The sequence below is a fragment of the Chiloscyllium punctatum genome, chromosome X (assembly GCF_047496795.1).
Source record: "Chiloscyllium punctatum isolate Juve2018m chromosome X, sChiPun1.3, whole genome shotgun sequence".
In the NCBI taxonomy this organism is placed as follows: Eukaryota; Metazoa; Chordata; class Chondrichthyes; order Orectolobiformes; family Hemiscylliidae; genus Chiloscyllium; species Chiloscyllium punctatum.
This window is the reverse complement of record NC_092791.1, coordinates 20,316,572-20,331,104: the sequence shown is the minus strand read 5'-3', so window position 1 is coordinate 20,331,104 and position 14,533 is coordinate 20,316,572. Positions and strand designations below refer to the sequence as shown.

General features: G+C 44.5%; 1 protein-coding gene across 6 annotated transcripts in view; it reads right to left on the bottom strand.

The window, feature by feature from the left end:
• The window catches only part of LOC140471274 (bromodomain adjacent to zinc finger domain protein 2A-like), a 129,528-nt gene that overhangs the window by 19,574 nt on the left and 95,421 nt on the right, over nt 1–14,533 (bottom strand). For all 6 annotated transcript variants that reach the window (XM_072567244.1, XM_072567240.1, XM_072567243.1 and 3 more), the window contains 6 exons: nt 12,379–12,593; nt 11,673–11,747; nt 9,724–9,916; nt 8,342–8,404; nt 3,081–3,225; nt 1,231–1,847 (listed from right to left, as the gene is read on the bottom strand). In XM_072567244.1, the coding sequence (XP_072423345.1) occupies nt 1,231–1,847; nt 3,081–3,225; nt 8,342–8,404; nt 9,724–9,916; nt 11,673–11,747; nt 12,379–12,593 (1,308 nt within the window). The remainder of the gene's footprint in view (nt 1–1,230; nt 1,848–3,080; nt 3,226–8,341; nt 8,405–9,723; nt 9,917–11,672; nt 11,748–12,378; nt 12,594–14,533) is intronic.

Here is a 14,533-nt window from a genome sequence, read left to right as displayed (position 1 = left end):
GCAAAACACCACTTTTCACTGTATCGTGGTACATGTGACAACAATAAATCAATCAAGTCAGGATGGTATGTGGATAAGAGGGGAACTTGCAGGTGGTGGTGCTTCCACGTATCTGCTGCCCTAGTCTTTCTAGGTGATAGAGGTTGCAAGTTGGGAAGGTGCTTTTGAAGAAGCCTTAGTGGTTACTACCATAATCTCGTGCTGCTGCCACTGTGTGTCAGCGGTGGAAGGAGTGACTGCTTTGGGTGTGAAAGGAGTGCCAATCTAGTAGGCTGTTTTGCCCTGGATGGAACTGAGCTACATGAGTGTTGTTGGAACCACGCCCATCCAAGTAAGTGAAGAGTATTCCATCCTGACTAGTACCTTGTACGCAGTGGACAGGCACCGGGGAGTCAAGAGATGAATTTACTCGCTGCAGGATTCCTCGCCTCTGATTTGCTCTCATAGCCACCATATTTACATGGTGAGTACAGTTCAGTTGCTGGTGAATGGTAGCCCTCCCTCAGGCTGTTGATAATGAGGATTCAGTGGTGGTAACACCATTGAATGTTAAGGGGAAATGTTTAGATTATTTTGTGTTGGAGGTTGTTTATTTACCCATATTATGCTTCTGTCTATTAACCAATCCTCTATCCATGTTAATATATTATCCTGTAAATCTAATGAGCCCATATCTTGCATATTAACGTCTGATATGGCAACTTGTCAAAAGCCTTTTGGAAATCCAAGTATACAACATTTGTTGGTTTCCCTTTATCTACACTCCCCCTACTAGTTACATCTTCAAAGAAACTCCAATTTTATCAGACATGATTTCTCTTGTATAAAAGCATACTGACTTTGTGTGAACATACTCTGGCTTTCTGAGTATATTGTTAAGGGTTCTTTAATGTTCGAATAAAGCTACCTTTAGCTTTTAGACTCTGTCCAAAAAATGTGCCATATTTCAAGAAAGATCCAGTATTGAACATTTTCCATTGCCTGCATGAGTCATCATTCAGGCTTTTCTGAGTGAGGTTGATCATTAAATAATGTTTGAGTAATTATGTAAAGCCCACTAGGAGCTGGACTGAGACAACCCAAATGCAGTTAATGCTCTGGCAGTTATCAATCCAGCCAAGATTCAGAGGTGAAAAGCTACCACTGACTCAGTCAATGTTTTTAAAAAAACCTCACTTCCACTCATATCCTTCTTTCTCCCTCCAGCATTCAAAACAGCAAACCAAATACCTGTGATGATGTAAACTCAGGAGATGTAAGTGGCTTTAGTCCATCTTGGTTCAGCTGACTTGTATCAGAATCCAGTCTCTGGGATTGATTCTGTTGTGAAGAAAATGGCAGATGGGTAATCGATGAGGAATCGCAGGGTGTTCTAGGTAAAAGGCTGAACCACTGTCCATGTTTCTCAGCACACTCTTTGACACTTTGCTCTGAGTTTGGGATGCTAAGATCAAACAGCTTCCGATTGCTGGCCAGCAGCACTTCTGGGGAGATAGTACTCGGGTTATCTTTGTTAGAGCTGCAGTGAGGTGTAGGAAGGGAAAGGTTTGACACAGAGTTCTGTAGGATGCTCAGCCAGGCTAAAAAAACACCCGACTGGTCAATGTTTTGAGGAGTCTGACTGGTGGAATGGGAGTCTTGGATAGCATCACTGGAATGTTTGGCATATGCAGCATCTTGCAACTTTGGATTTTCTGGGTTGACCAGTTCGGCGTCACATATTCCCTGCTGGTTATCTGCTGGCTGACCCAGAGTGGTTGGATTCTTGTCAGCTACCTCGCTCGCCTCCACTTTAATTGGGGCATTCTCCAAAAGCTTGCTCTTTTCTGCTTCCAACTCTTCAGTGCCTGATGGAAAGGAAGGTCAAGACTAAAATATGACATCTCCTCAACAAAAATACATTTTGTAGATCACAATGCTGGCTATGCCCAATAAGCGTAGAGTTCAAACCCCAACTTTCCTCCCTCCCAAGCCTGCTGTTTATTCCTGTTCATTACACTTGTTTTCCCTTCTCTTTTAAAAGCAGTAATTCATGCCAGGGCACATGACGATGGGCAGAGTTTTTGGAAAGTATGTGTATGGAGAGTGCCAGAGGAAGTGGTGGAGGCTGGTACAATTGAAACATTTAAAAGGCATTTGGATGGGTATATGAATAGGAAGGATTTAGAGGGACGTAGGCTGGGTGCTGGCAGGTGGGACTAGATTGGGTTGGGATATGTGGTCGGCATGGACGGGATGGACCGAGGGGTCTGTTTCCGTGCTGTACATCTCTATGACTCATTCAGATGCCTCTCAGGCCACCACTTACTATGCCTAGACCTGGTATGGCTTTGACAGGCTGAATGGCCCACTTCTGTGCCGTTAATTACTTTGTCATACAAGGTGAGGGGGCAGTGGGGTAAGGTATCAGAGGCCTGCTGGGAAATCTGGAACCTTCGCCCAGTGCCTTTCGTTCAGGGGCTGAGTAGGGCAGAAGAAAGGAGAGAATAGGTTAGGAGAATTGGCCATGCTAAATTGCTCATTGTGTAAGTTATTAGTCAGGGGTAAACATAGGGGAGTGGGTTATTCTTCGGAGAATTGTTGTGGACTTCTTGGGCCAAAGGGCCTATTTATACGCTGTAGGGATTCTAATTCTAATTCTTAGCTTTAGGGGGCGGCACAGTGGCTCAGTAGTTAGCACTGCTGCCTCACAGCACCAGGGACCTGGATTCGATTCCAGCCTTCGGTGACTGTCTGTGTGGAGTTTGCACATTCTTCCTGTGTCTGCGTGGGTTTCCTCCCACAGTCCAAAATGTGCAGGTCAGGTGAATTGGCCATGCTAAGTTGCCCAGAGTGTTAGGTGCATTAGTCAGAGGGAAATGGGTCTGGGTGGGTTACTCTTCGGAGGGTCGGTGTGGACTTGTTGGGCCAAAGGGCCTGTTTCAACACTGTAGGGAATCTAATCTAAACTAAATATTAGGCAATAAATGATTAAATCATCAATTTTGGCAGAAAAATTATAGACAAGTGTCTCACAGCATCAAATTCCCTGAAATGGAAACAGTATTTTACCACAGAACAGTTGGCATTGTCAGTCTTACCTAGCGAACCCTCAGAGCCTTCCACAAACACCCCACAGAGGTGGGGAAAAACCCAGTAGCGTCGCCTGAAACGGTCCTGCCCCAATAACAAGGCACGTAGTGTCTGGGAGACTTGAAGCAGCTTCCGTGCAAAAAAACTTTGTCGCTATGGATACAAGCAATTACGACATTGATTACCAAACAACAATGACAGACACTTTTGCTGTGCTCTGGTATAAAGGAAACCAGCTCTGATCACTTTACAGGGAGAAGATGATGGACAATAAGCAAAGGAGATAAAAATCAACGTGATTGTGTGTGGTGTATTTGTGCATCTATTTATGTGTTCATGTACAAGTGCTGAGAGGGTTTTTAAGGCTCTTGATAATGGCGTATGGAATTAAGAGGAATTAGTTGCATGGATACCAAGATAGTCAGAGGCCAGAAAGCAAATTGTAAGGATAAAGGAGACTGCATCAGAAGTGATGAGCTGTGTCACGCAAGGTTTTATGTTAAGCCTGCTCTTATTCACTGTTTACATAAGTCAGTGAGATTGAGAACTGAAGAAAACAAGGTCAAAATTTGCTAATAAAATCAAATTGACTTAGCAAACTGTAATGATGCCGGTTATATATTGTTTTTCGAACTTGTTTATCAAGAAGATGTGGTGTATATTCAATAGTTCGTTGCCAATGATGGAGAAGTTACAATTGCAAGGAAAGACTCAAGAAGGAAGGGTTCTTTTTGTAAAGTAGCAGCTCATCGGAAGTTGAAAGATAACCCAATAATAAGGAGTTGGAGTAGGCCATTCAGTTCTTCAAGCCTGCTCTACCAATCAGTGTGGCCGATCCAATTACAGCCTTAGTCATGGTTAGTTACGCAGGCACAGCAAGTAATTCGGACAGCTAAGGGATTCTATAATAATGTAAGTATCATTGATCACAAGGGAAACTGAATACAAACATCGAGAAGACGGGGCATTGGTGGAACTGCATTTGGAGTGCCATTCACAGTACTGGTCTCCTTATTTAAGGATGGATGTAAATGCTTTGGAAGCAGTTCAGGGAAGGTTTATGAGACTAATACCTGGAATGGAGCGGGCAGTGTTATTATATAAGGAAAGGTTAGACAGCATAGGGCTTGCATCTGCTGGAGTTTAGAAAAGCAGGAGGTGACTTGATTGAAAAATGAAAGGTGTTGACGGATATTGACAAGAGGGATGTGGAGATGATGTTTCCTCTGGTGGGAGAATCTAGAACTAGGGGGTCATAGTTTAAAGTTCAAGGGTCAACCAATTAAAACAGAGTTGAGGCAAAACATTTTCATTCAGTGTGTTGAGTCCTTAGAGGTTTCTTCCTGAAAAGGTGGTGGAAACAGAATTTTTGACTATCTTTAAGGCAGACATACATAGATTCTGGTTAAACAAGGGGTTGAAAGGTTATCAGGGGAGGTGGGAATGCAGATTTGAGGCAATAATCAGATCAGCTCTGATCTTAGTGAATAGCAGAGTAGGCCCGAGCAGCTGAATGGCCTTCTAATTCATACGGTCAGGCTCATGTAACTCCCACTTTCCAGTTGCACTCCCCACGCCACCACTACTACCACCTAACCCTGGACTCCAGTGTTATTTAAAATTTGGTCTGACTCAGCCACAAATATGTTCAATGACCCAGCCTCCATTGTTCTCTTGGGTAGAGAATTCCAAACAACAACAACCCTCAAGTAAGGAGACCAAATTGTATGCGATAAAGGTCTTCAAAATTGTTGTGGTTCTGTTCGCCGAGCTGGGAATTTGTGTTGCAGACGTTTCGTCCCCTGTCTAGGTGACATCCTCAGTGCTTGGGAGCCTCCTGTGAAGCGCTTCTGTGATCTTTCCTCCGACATTTGTAGTGGCTTGTCTCTGCCGCTTCCGGTTGTCTGTTCCAGCTGTCCGCTGCAGTGGTCGGTATATTGGGTCCAGGTCGATATGTTTATTGATTGAATCTGTGGATGAGTGCCATGCCTCTAGGAATTCCCTGGCTGTTCTCTGTTTGGCTTGTCCTATAACAGTAGTGTTGTCCCAGTCGACCTGTCATCTGTGTGTGTGGCTACTAAGGATAGCTGGTTGTGTCGTTTCGTGGCGAGTTGGTGTTCATGGATGTGGATCGTTAGCTGTCTTCCTGTTTGTCCGATGTAGTGTTTTGTGCAGTCCTTGCATGGGATTTTATACACTACGTTGGTTTTGCTCATGCTGGGTATCGGGTCCTTTGTCCTGGTGAGTTGTTGTCTGAGAGTGGCTGTTGGTTTGTGTGCTGTTATGAGTCCTAGTGGTTGTCTGGCTGTCAGTTCAGAAATGTTCTTGCTGTATGGTAACGTGGCTAGTCCTTTGGGTTGTGGCATGTCCTCATTCCATTGTCTTTCCCTTAGGCATCTGTTGATGAAATTATGGAGGTATCTGTTTTTGGCAAATACATTGTAGAGGTGTTCTTCGTCCTCTTTTTGCAGTTCTGGTGTACTGCAGTGTGTTGTGGCCCTTTTGAACAGTGTCTTGATACAACTTCTTTTGTGTGTGTTGGGGTGATTGCTTTCGTAGCTCAGGACTTGGTCTGTGTGTGTGGCTTTCCTATATACCTTTGTGGTGAATTCTCCATTCGGTGTTCTCTCTACCATCACGTCTAGGAATGGGAGTTGGTTGTCCTTTTCTTTCTCTCTAGTGAATCGGATTCCTGTGAGTGTGGCGTTGATGATCCGGTGTGTGTTCTCTATTTCTGTCTTTTTAATGATTATAAAGGTGTCATCAACATATCTGACCCAGAGTTTGGGTTGAATTTGCGGTAAGACAGTTTGTTCTAATCTTTGCATTACCGCTTCTGCTATGAGTCCAGAGATGGGTGAGCCCATGGGTGTGCCGTTGATGTGTTCATATATTTGGTTGTTGAATGTGAAGTGTGTTGTGAGGCACAGGTCCAGTAGTTTGAGTATGCCGTCTTTGTTGATAGGTTCAATGTCCTGTTGTCTGTTCTGTATGTCCAGCAGGTTGGCTATTGTTTCTCTGGCTAGGGTTTTGTCGATAGAGGTGAACAGTGCCGTTACATCAAATGAGACCATAGTTTCTTCCTTGTCTATGTGTATATTTCTGATGATGTCCAAGAATTCCTGTGTTGACTGTATGGTGTGTCTGGATCCGCTGATCAGGTGTTTCAGTTTCTGTTGTAGTTCTTTAGCCAGTTTGGTGATGGTGTCCCTGGTAGTGATACTATGGGTCTGAGTGGGATGTCTGGTTTGTGCACTTTAAGTAGTCCATAGAATCTGGGGGTGTTGTTGCTTTCAGGTTTCATTGTGCAGGTTCCTCAGTGTGTTGTTTATCCTATTGGTGAGCTGTCGGGTGGGGTCAAACTCCCCCTTTTGGTAGGTGTTGGTATCTGCAAGTAGTTGTTGCACTTTTTGGATGTAGTCTGCTTTGTCCAGGATGACCATCATTCTGCCTTTGTCTGCTGGTAGTATGACTATGTTCTTATCGTTTCTTAGTGATTTTAGTGCTTCCCTCTCCTTGGTGTTGAGGTTATGTGTTTGTTTTTTCCTTGTTATCAGCGGTACGATACTTTGTCTCACTGTTTGTTGTGTCTCTTCTGTCAGTCCATTGTTCCTGAGTGTGCATTCTAGTGCTGCTAGGAAGTCTGCTGTCTTGGCGTCCCTGTGGTTGTAGTTGAGTCCCTTGGCCAGTATTGTTCTTTCCGTGTCTGTGAGCTGTCTGTGGGAGAGGTTTCTAACCCAGGTGTGTGTTGTGGTATCCTCTCTGTTGTGTGTTAGTTTGGCCATTTTTTCTTTTAGTGCCGTTTTTTTGCGGTGTGTGGTCCTGTTCTGTCCTATGGTCCGGGTCCATTCCTGATTGGTGGTTTTTGAAATTAACGATTTTTGGCGCGCAATTTCTTGTCTGTATTTGTGTAGTCTGTTGTGTGCGTCTGTAATCATTACCTGGATCATCCTGAATTCGTTCAGTCTGGCTGTGTGTCTGGCTTGTGGGTTGTTGACTGGTGGTCTGTATCTGACACATGGTGGAAGGATTCAACCCAAACTCTGGGTCAGATATATAGATGACACCTTTGTAATAATTAAAAACACAGAAAGAGAGAACACACACCGGATCATCAACGCCACACTCAGAGGAATCAGATTCACTGGAGAGGAAGAAAAGGACAACCAACTCCCATTCCTAGACGTGATGGTAAAGAGAACACCGAATGGAGAATTCACCACAAAGGTATACAGGAAAGCCACACACACCGACCAAGTCCTGAACTACGAAAGCAACCACCCCAACACACACAAAAGAAGTTGTATCAAGACACTGTTCAAAAGGGCCACAACACACTGCAGTACACCAGAACTGCAAAAAGAGGACGAAGAACACCTCTACAATGTATTCGCCAAAAACGGATACCCCCGCAATTTCATCAATACATGCCTAAGGGAAAGACAACGGAATGAGGACATGCCACAACCCAAAGGACTAGCCACGTTACCATACATCAAGAACATTTCTGAACTGACAGCCAGACTACTACAACTACTCATAACAGACTCATAACAGCAGACAAACCAACAGCCACTCTCAGACAACAACTCACCAGGACAAAGAACCCGATACCCAACATGAGCAAAACTAACGTAGTATACAAAATCCCATGCAAGGACTGCACAAAACACTACATCGGACAAACAGGAAGACAGTTAACGATCCGCATCCATGAACACCAACTAGCCATGAAATGACACGACCAGCTATCCTTAGTAGCCACACACGCAGATGACAAGCAACGTGAATTCGACTGGGACAACACTACTATTATAGGACAAGCCAAACAGAGAACAGCCAGGGAATTCCTAGAGGCATGGCACTCATCCACAGATTCTATCAACAAACACATCGACCTGGACCCAATATACCGGCCACTGCAGCGGACAGCTGGAACTGACAACCGGAAGCGGCAGATTCAAACCACTACAAATGTCGGAGGAAAGATCACAGAAGCGCTTCACAGGAGGCTCCCAAGCACTGAGGATGTCACCTAGACAGGGGACGAAACGTCTGCAACACAAATTCCCAGCTCGGCGAACAGAACCACAACAACGAGCACCCGAGCTACAAATCTTCTCACAAACGTTGTCTTCAAAATTACGAGAGGATAAATACTGATACTTTGTTTTGCTGGCTGAATGATTCAAAATTTTCTACCACAAACCACTACTCAATCAGAGCCTTTGCTTTTCTTTTAACGTTCTACAGATTAATAATTACTCACCTTACTGAGTTTCTCGATCTGACGATTTAATTCAGCAATGCTGGCAGAAGGATGATCATCCATCTAAGAAGGGCAGTTGAGAGGCATATATTAACAGCGAGAACTAACAGATACACCGTCTTATTCATTGTTTTAGACTATTCTTTTGCTGCAGTTTTTTATTCTTAGTTTTCTGACCTATCATTCTCTGCACCACAAACCTCAAGCACGCTGCTTGTGAACTGACCATGAAAAAGTGCTTATCAATTCGGATTAAATATGTCACATCATTCCCACGGCTCAGTCGGATGGCTGGTGTGTGTGTATAATGAATATATATTGCTGAGACGCATTTGGAGGCTTCCTTACAAGATTCAGCTCAACCCAATTGTTCAGATAGTGTAGACAGAGCTTTACCCTGTGCTGTCACAGAGTGTTTGATGGGGACAGTGTAGAGGGATCTTTACTCTGTATCTAACCCCATGCTGTCCCTGTCCTGGGAGTGTTTGATGGGGGAGAGTGTAGAGAGAGCTTTACTCTGTATCTAACCCCATGCTGTCCCTATCCTGGGAGTGTTTGATGGGGGGGGAAACAGTGTAGAGAGAGCTTTACTCTGTATCTAACCCTGTGCTGTCCCTGTCCTGGGAGTGTTTGAGTGGGGGGAATGGGGGAGACAGTGTAGAGACAGCTTTACTCTGTATCTAACCCCATGCTGTCCCTGTCGCTGGGAGTGTTTGGGGGGGGGGGGAACGGTGTAGAGGGAACTTTACTCTGTATCTAACGCTGTGTTGTCCCTGTCCCTGGGAGTGTTTGATGGGGAGAGTGTAGAGAGAGCTTTACTCTGTATTTAACCCTGTGCTGTCCCTGTCCTGGGAATGTTTGATGGGGTACAGTGTAGAGGTAGCTTTACTCTGTATCTAACTTTTTGCTGTCGCTGTCGTGGGAGTGTTTGAGGGGACAGTGTAAACAGGGCTTTACCCTGTACTGTCCCTGGAGAGTGTTTGATGGGGACAGTGTAGAGGGATCTTTACTCTGTAACTAACCCTGTGCTGTCCCTTTCCTGGGAGTGTTTGATGGAGCTTTACTCTGTATCTAACCTCATACTGTTCATATCCAGGGAGTGTTTGATGGACACTGCATAGAGAAAGATTTACTGTGTGTCTCACCCTGTGCATCAAATATTTCCCAGAGTGATCTGCAGAGAAGGGTGTTTTCAGGGGTTGGTGGTAGAGTGACTTCAGTTCACTTTTGTATACCTGACAGTACCAATCATAGACAGCCGCTAGAGGAAGTGTTCCTATCTTTGCTGCATCAGCTAGGGAAGGGATATTGCATAAAAAGGAAACTAGACAAAGGGAAAAGGAATTGGTGGCTTAAGGAAACAGCCTAAAATATAATTTAACCTTAATCATTCCATCAATCTTTCTTTCTGATGATTTATCTTTCGTTTCCTCCTTCACAATCTCCTCGGCCCTTGTGCTTGCTGCTATACTGTTGTGGCCTTCTTCAGGACAGAGGCCTTGCTTTCGCCTCTTGCTGTCCACAATGCTATCGGCCTCCTGAATTCCTTTCTTCTTTGCCAGAGCTCTCTTTAACCTACCAGGAGAAATGAACAATTTTTTTTAAAAAAGCCTTTCACCTTAGTTTTTGTCCTGTTAACGATAAGCAGGGAATCAGAACCCAGAGCTTGGTGATTGTCTGAAATGCAGTGTGGCAAGAATAAGACAAGATCTTCACTTGTGGCAAGGCTGACAAACAAAACAATTCGTTGCATGCAAGTAACTTGAAATAACGCCAACCTACCAGTTTCTCCCTGTCAGGAATCTGCCGCAAGGGAAGGCAAGGGTGCAACAGTAATGTAGGTGGATGAGCAAACCCAGGCCAATGCTCTGGGGACAGAGGTTCGAATCCCACTATAGCAGATGGTGGAATTTGAATTTCTTTAAAAACTGAAATAAAGAGCTTGCCTAATTTGCAATCTTGTTGATTTGTCTTAAAAACCCACCTTGTTCACTGTGCCCTTTAAATAAAGAAATTTGCCATCCCCACTTGGCCTGGCCTACGGATGACCCCAGACTCACAGCAATGTGTCTGACTCTTAACTGCCCTTTGGGAAATTAGGGATGGACAAAAAATGCTGCTCTGGCTAGTGATGCTTACATCCCACGAACAAATAAAAAAAAATCATTTTTGCGCTACAGCAAGGAAGCTACCAGAATAAACCAAATGTGGGCTTAGGTTGGGGGGAGGGGAGAGGCGCGCAAATCATACACACACAAACACACACACACACACAAACCTAGTGGCTGCTGAGGCCAATTGTCATCAGCTCCCCCTGCCCTGCTGAGATCTGTCAACCCAGGCCTGCGATTGAACCAGAAACCTTTTGGTGTCTATGGCTCTGCAATGCTTCAGGCAACACATGACCCAGCAGGAGAACGGAGATGGTGATTTGTGACATTGTGAGAATTCTGGATTGGAGGAGACACTGAGCTTATGGAAAAAAGCTTAATTAACAGCTAGTCCTGCTGCAACACTTGGTTAATGAGTGTGTACAAAAGAAAGTACATATGAGTTCAGAACTGTCACACATACCGAGGAAATGAGCATTTGATGATGATTCATAGCTTGAAAAATGGTCAGAGTAAGAAGGCACCAAATTATGATCCAGGTTCACATGCACAATTCAGCACTCTGTTAATCATAGAATCCCTACAGTGTGGAAACAGGCCCTTCGGCCCAACAAACCCATACCAACCTACTCTACATTTACTCCTAACTAACACATCCCTGAACACTATGGGGCAATTTAGCATGACCAATTCACTTAACCTGCACATCTTTAGATTGTGGGAGGAAACCAGAGCACCCAGTTGAAACCAACGCAGACACGGGGAGAATGTGCAAACTCCACACAGACAGTTGCCCAAGGCTGGAATCGAACCCAGGACCCTGGTGCTGTGAGGCAGCAGTGCTAACCACTGAGCCACCATGCCCACACCCTCAATCCTAAATTGCCTCAATCTTAATGGTGCCACATTGGAAGAGGTACTCAACACCAGAATGTTTCTCGTACCAAAGGCTTCGGAGGCAGATTACAATTAAAAACCAAGGTCCAGTTATCGCAGCCTCCTTGTCACACATGGTCTTGACCAGCTCAGACACCAGACTGCATGTCACTCATTCATTTGCTGTTGTTATCACAGTTTCAGTGTTGCATTGGGAAGAAACAGGAAAGAGAATATAAATTAGCATACTTTGTTTTAAGAAGGAATCCCTGAGGTCCAGATCCACTCATTATGATAAAACCTTTTTTGGTGCTTCTAAAGGGACTGGAAATGGAATACCTTACCTCCTCAGTTTGCCATCCACGATCCACTTGTTCTTCCGAATGTTGGCACGATGATCTATGTTTTTATCTATTTCCCTGCACAGATCAAATCAAGAGCCACGCTTTAATATCATCGCTTTCTTCATGCTTTGCATATTGTCTTTAGATTCTTTTTCTCAATTATCTAGTTCCTTCTTCCAGGTGCTCCATTCCGATTGGCTGTTTTGAGAGCAGCCATTGCAGCTATGAGGAGTTTGGCTCAGGCCGGTTTCTCCTCCAATAGGCTCCTAACCCAACTTACAAAGCACAAGGATAAGGGCTCACACTCACTCAAGTTAGGCACTAATTTCAACCGTGTTGGAACTAGCCCAGAGACAAAATGCAAAATCAATTCAGTCACTGGAGCCTGGACACTATGAAGGGTTAGCTCCAGAAGAGACACCTGAACTGTTCTGGTAATTCACACCAGAGCCAGCAAGAGAGAAAATGACAAAGATCTGCTAACTCAGTACAGACTATGAAATGACCTCGAGAAGGGCTCATGCCCGAAACGTCGACTCTCCTGCTCCTTGGATGCTGCCTGACCTGCTGCGATTTTCCAGCAACACATTTTCAGCTCTGAAATGACCTCTCCCTTTTTCAAAAATGTGTCAGCAGAGCCAGTATTAACTACAATCAATGGCTGGCTCTTCTGCAAGTTAAGCAAGTACCACGTTTTGCCTCCTACCTTATCACTATGCTGCTCCCCAGCAGCTCATTGACGAGGAAGGCTAGCACTGCTGCCTTTTTCTCAGAGCAGTGTGCCTGGAATGATTTGCTTTTCAGCCCTTCACAAAGCTCTGTTTCAGCACCGTAAGACTCCAGGAAAATCCGCAGCACTTCTGACACATTATCCCGGTTGATTCCAATATCACAGATTCGTTGCCCAAGAAATGTTACTGACTGGAAAAGTGAAGGATTTGATTGATTACACACCACATATGGGAAAGCTACATATACAACATGTAAAGTATAAAGCTTGCTTCAGCTCAATATGCAGGACTATAGATCATAGAATAGTATAACACAGGAACAGGCCCTTCAGCCCACCATGTCTGTGCCAACCATGATGCCATTCTAAACTAATCCCATCTGCCTACACATGGTCCGTATCCTTGACCGTTCATTTGTCTGTCTAAATGCCTCTTAAATGTTGCCGTCATATCTGCTTCTCCCACCTCCTTTGGCAATACTTTCCAAGCACCTACCCACACCTCTGTGTAAAAAGACTCTGACTGACCCCATCTTATCCATGCCTCGCAATTTTATATGCTTCTCTCAGCTCAACCCCCACCCTCCTAAACTCGAGTCAAAACAACTTTTGAAAAGCCTTTCACCTCAGTTTGTGTCCTGTTAACAATATGCAGGGCATCAGAGCCCAGTGCTTAATGAATTCAGGGACTTGCATCCACCCCAAGATCCGTTCTTGTATCAATTCTACTACAGGTCCTGCCACTTGCTGTATATTTTTCTCTTGCATTTGGCCCCCCCAAAATGTATCACCAACTCCATCTTTCTCTGCCCAACTTTCCAACTGATCTGTATGCTGCTGTATCCTTCGACAACCTTCCTCACTATCCGCAACTGTTGTCCATGTTGACAACATCCACTGCCCTGCTCTCATCAATCAACTTTGTCACTTCTTTAAAAAAACTCAATGAAATTTGAGAGACAAGACCTTCCCCCTTACATGCTGACTATTCCATACAAGTCCATTTGTTTCCAATAATAGAATCTTGCTATACTGTAAGAGATTGCACAGGACATAACATATATGGTGAAGTCTTAATGCACAATAAACAATGCTCAAAAGGTTGAAGTTAGAGTAGGAGTGTGTGTGTGTGTCTCTCTCTCTCTCTCTCTCTCGGTGGGGGGGGGGGGGTAAATGGGGTTTCTAGGACCATAGCAGGTCACAGAGCGAACAGCTAAGAGCAACTCTGATTACAAATTTCTTAATTAGAAGGAAGACTCTTTGCCAATTCACCCTATCAAGGCCCTTGCTTATTTAAAAACCTCAATAAACTCTCCTCTTAGACTTCTCTGCTTCAGTGCAAATCAGATTCTCAAATTTCTCTGTATAACTAGTTGCCATCTTTCGCATCATCCTGATGAACCTATGCTGTCCACCCTGTGTGGCTCTAATGTCTGTGGCTCTCAAAACCTAGCTGTCACTGAACACTGTCTTCTACTAATATATTACATTTTTGGCTTTGTGCTTTTCTATAGGTCTTCACTGAATTTATAAAAGCTGAAATGCTACCATATTTACAGCTTTACCTTTCTACACTTCCAGGGTATTATATATCGGAATCCCTTACCACTGTGTATTCCCCATTCAAAATGTATTGTTTCACACTTCTCTATATAAAAAAATGTTCGTCAACCAAAACATTTGTTATATGTTCGCCCATTCTGTTTTAGATTAGATTCCCTACAGTGTGGAAACAGGCCCTTCGGCCCAACAAGCCCACACCGACCCTCCGAAGAGTAACCCACCCAGCCCCATTTCCCTCTGACTAATGTACCTAACGCTCTGGGCAATTTAGAATGGCCAATTCACCTGATCTGCACATCTTTGGACTGTGGGAGGAAACTAGAGCACCCGGAGGAAACCCACGCAGACACAGGGAGAATGTGCAAACTCCACACAGTCAGTCGCCCAAGGCTGGAATTGAACCTGGGACCCTGGTGCTGTGAGGCAGCAGTGCGAACCACTGAGCCATCATGCCACCCCATGGTGTATGGTGTATGTCTTGGATGGTGTATTCCATCACACTCCTGACTTGTGCCTTTGTAGATAGTGGACAGGCTTTGGGGAGTGAGGTGGTGAGGGACTTATTGCA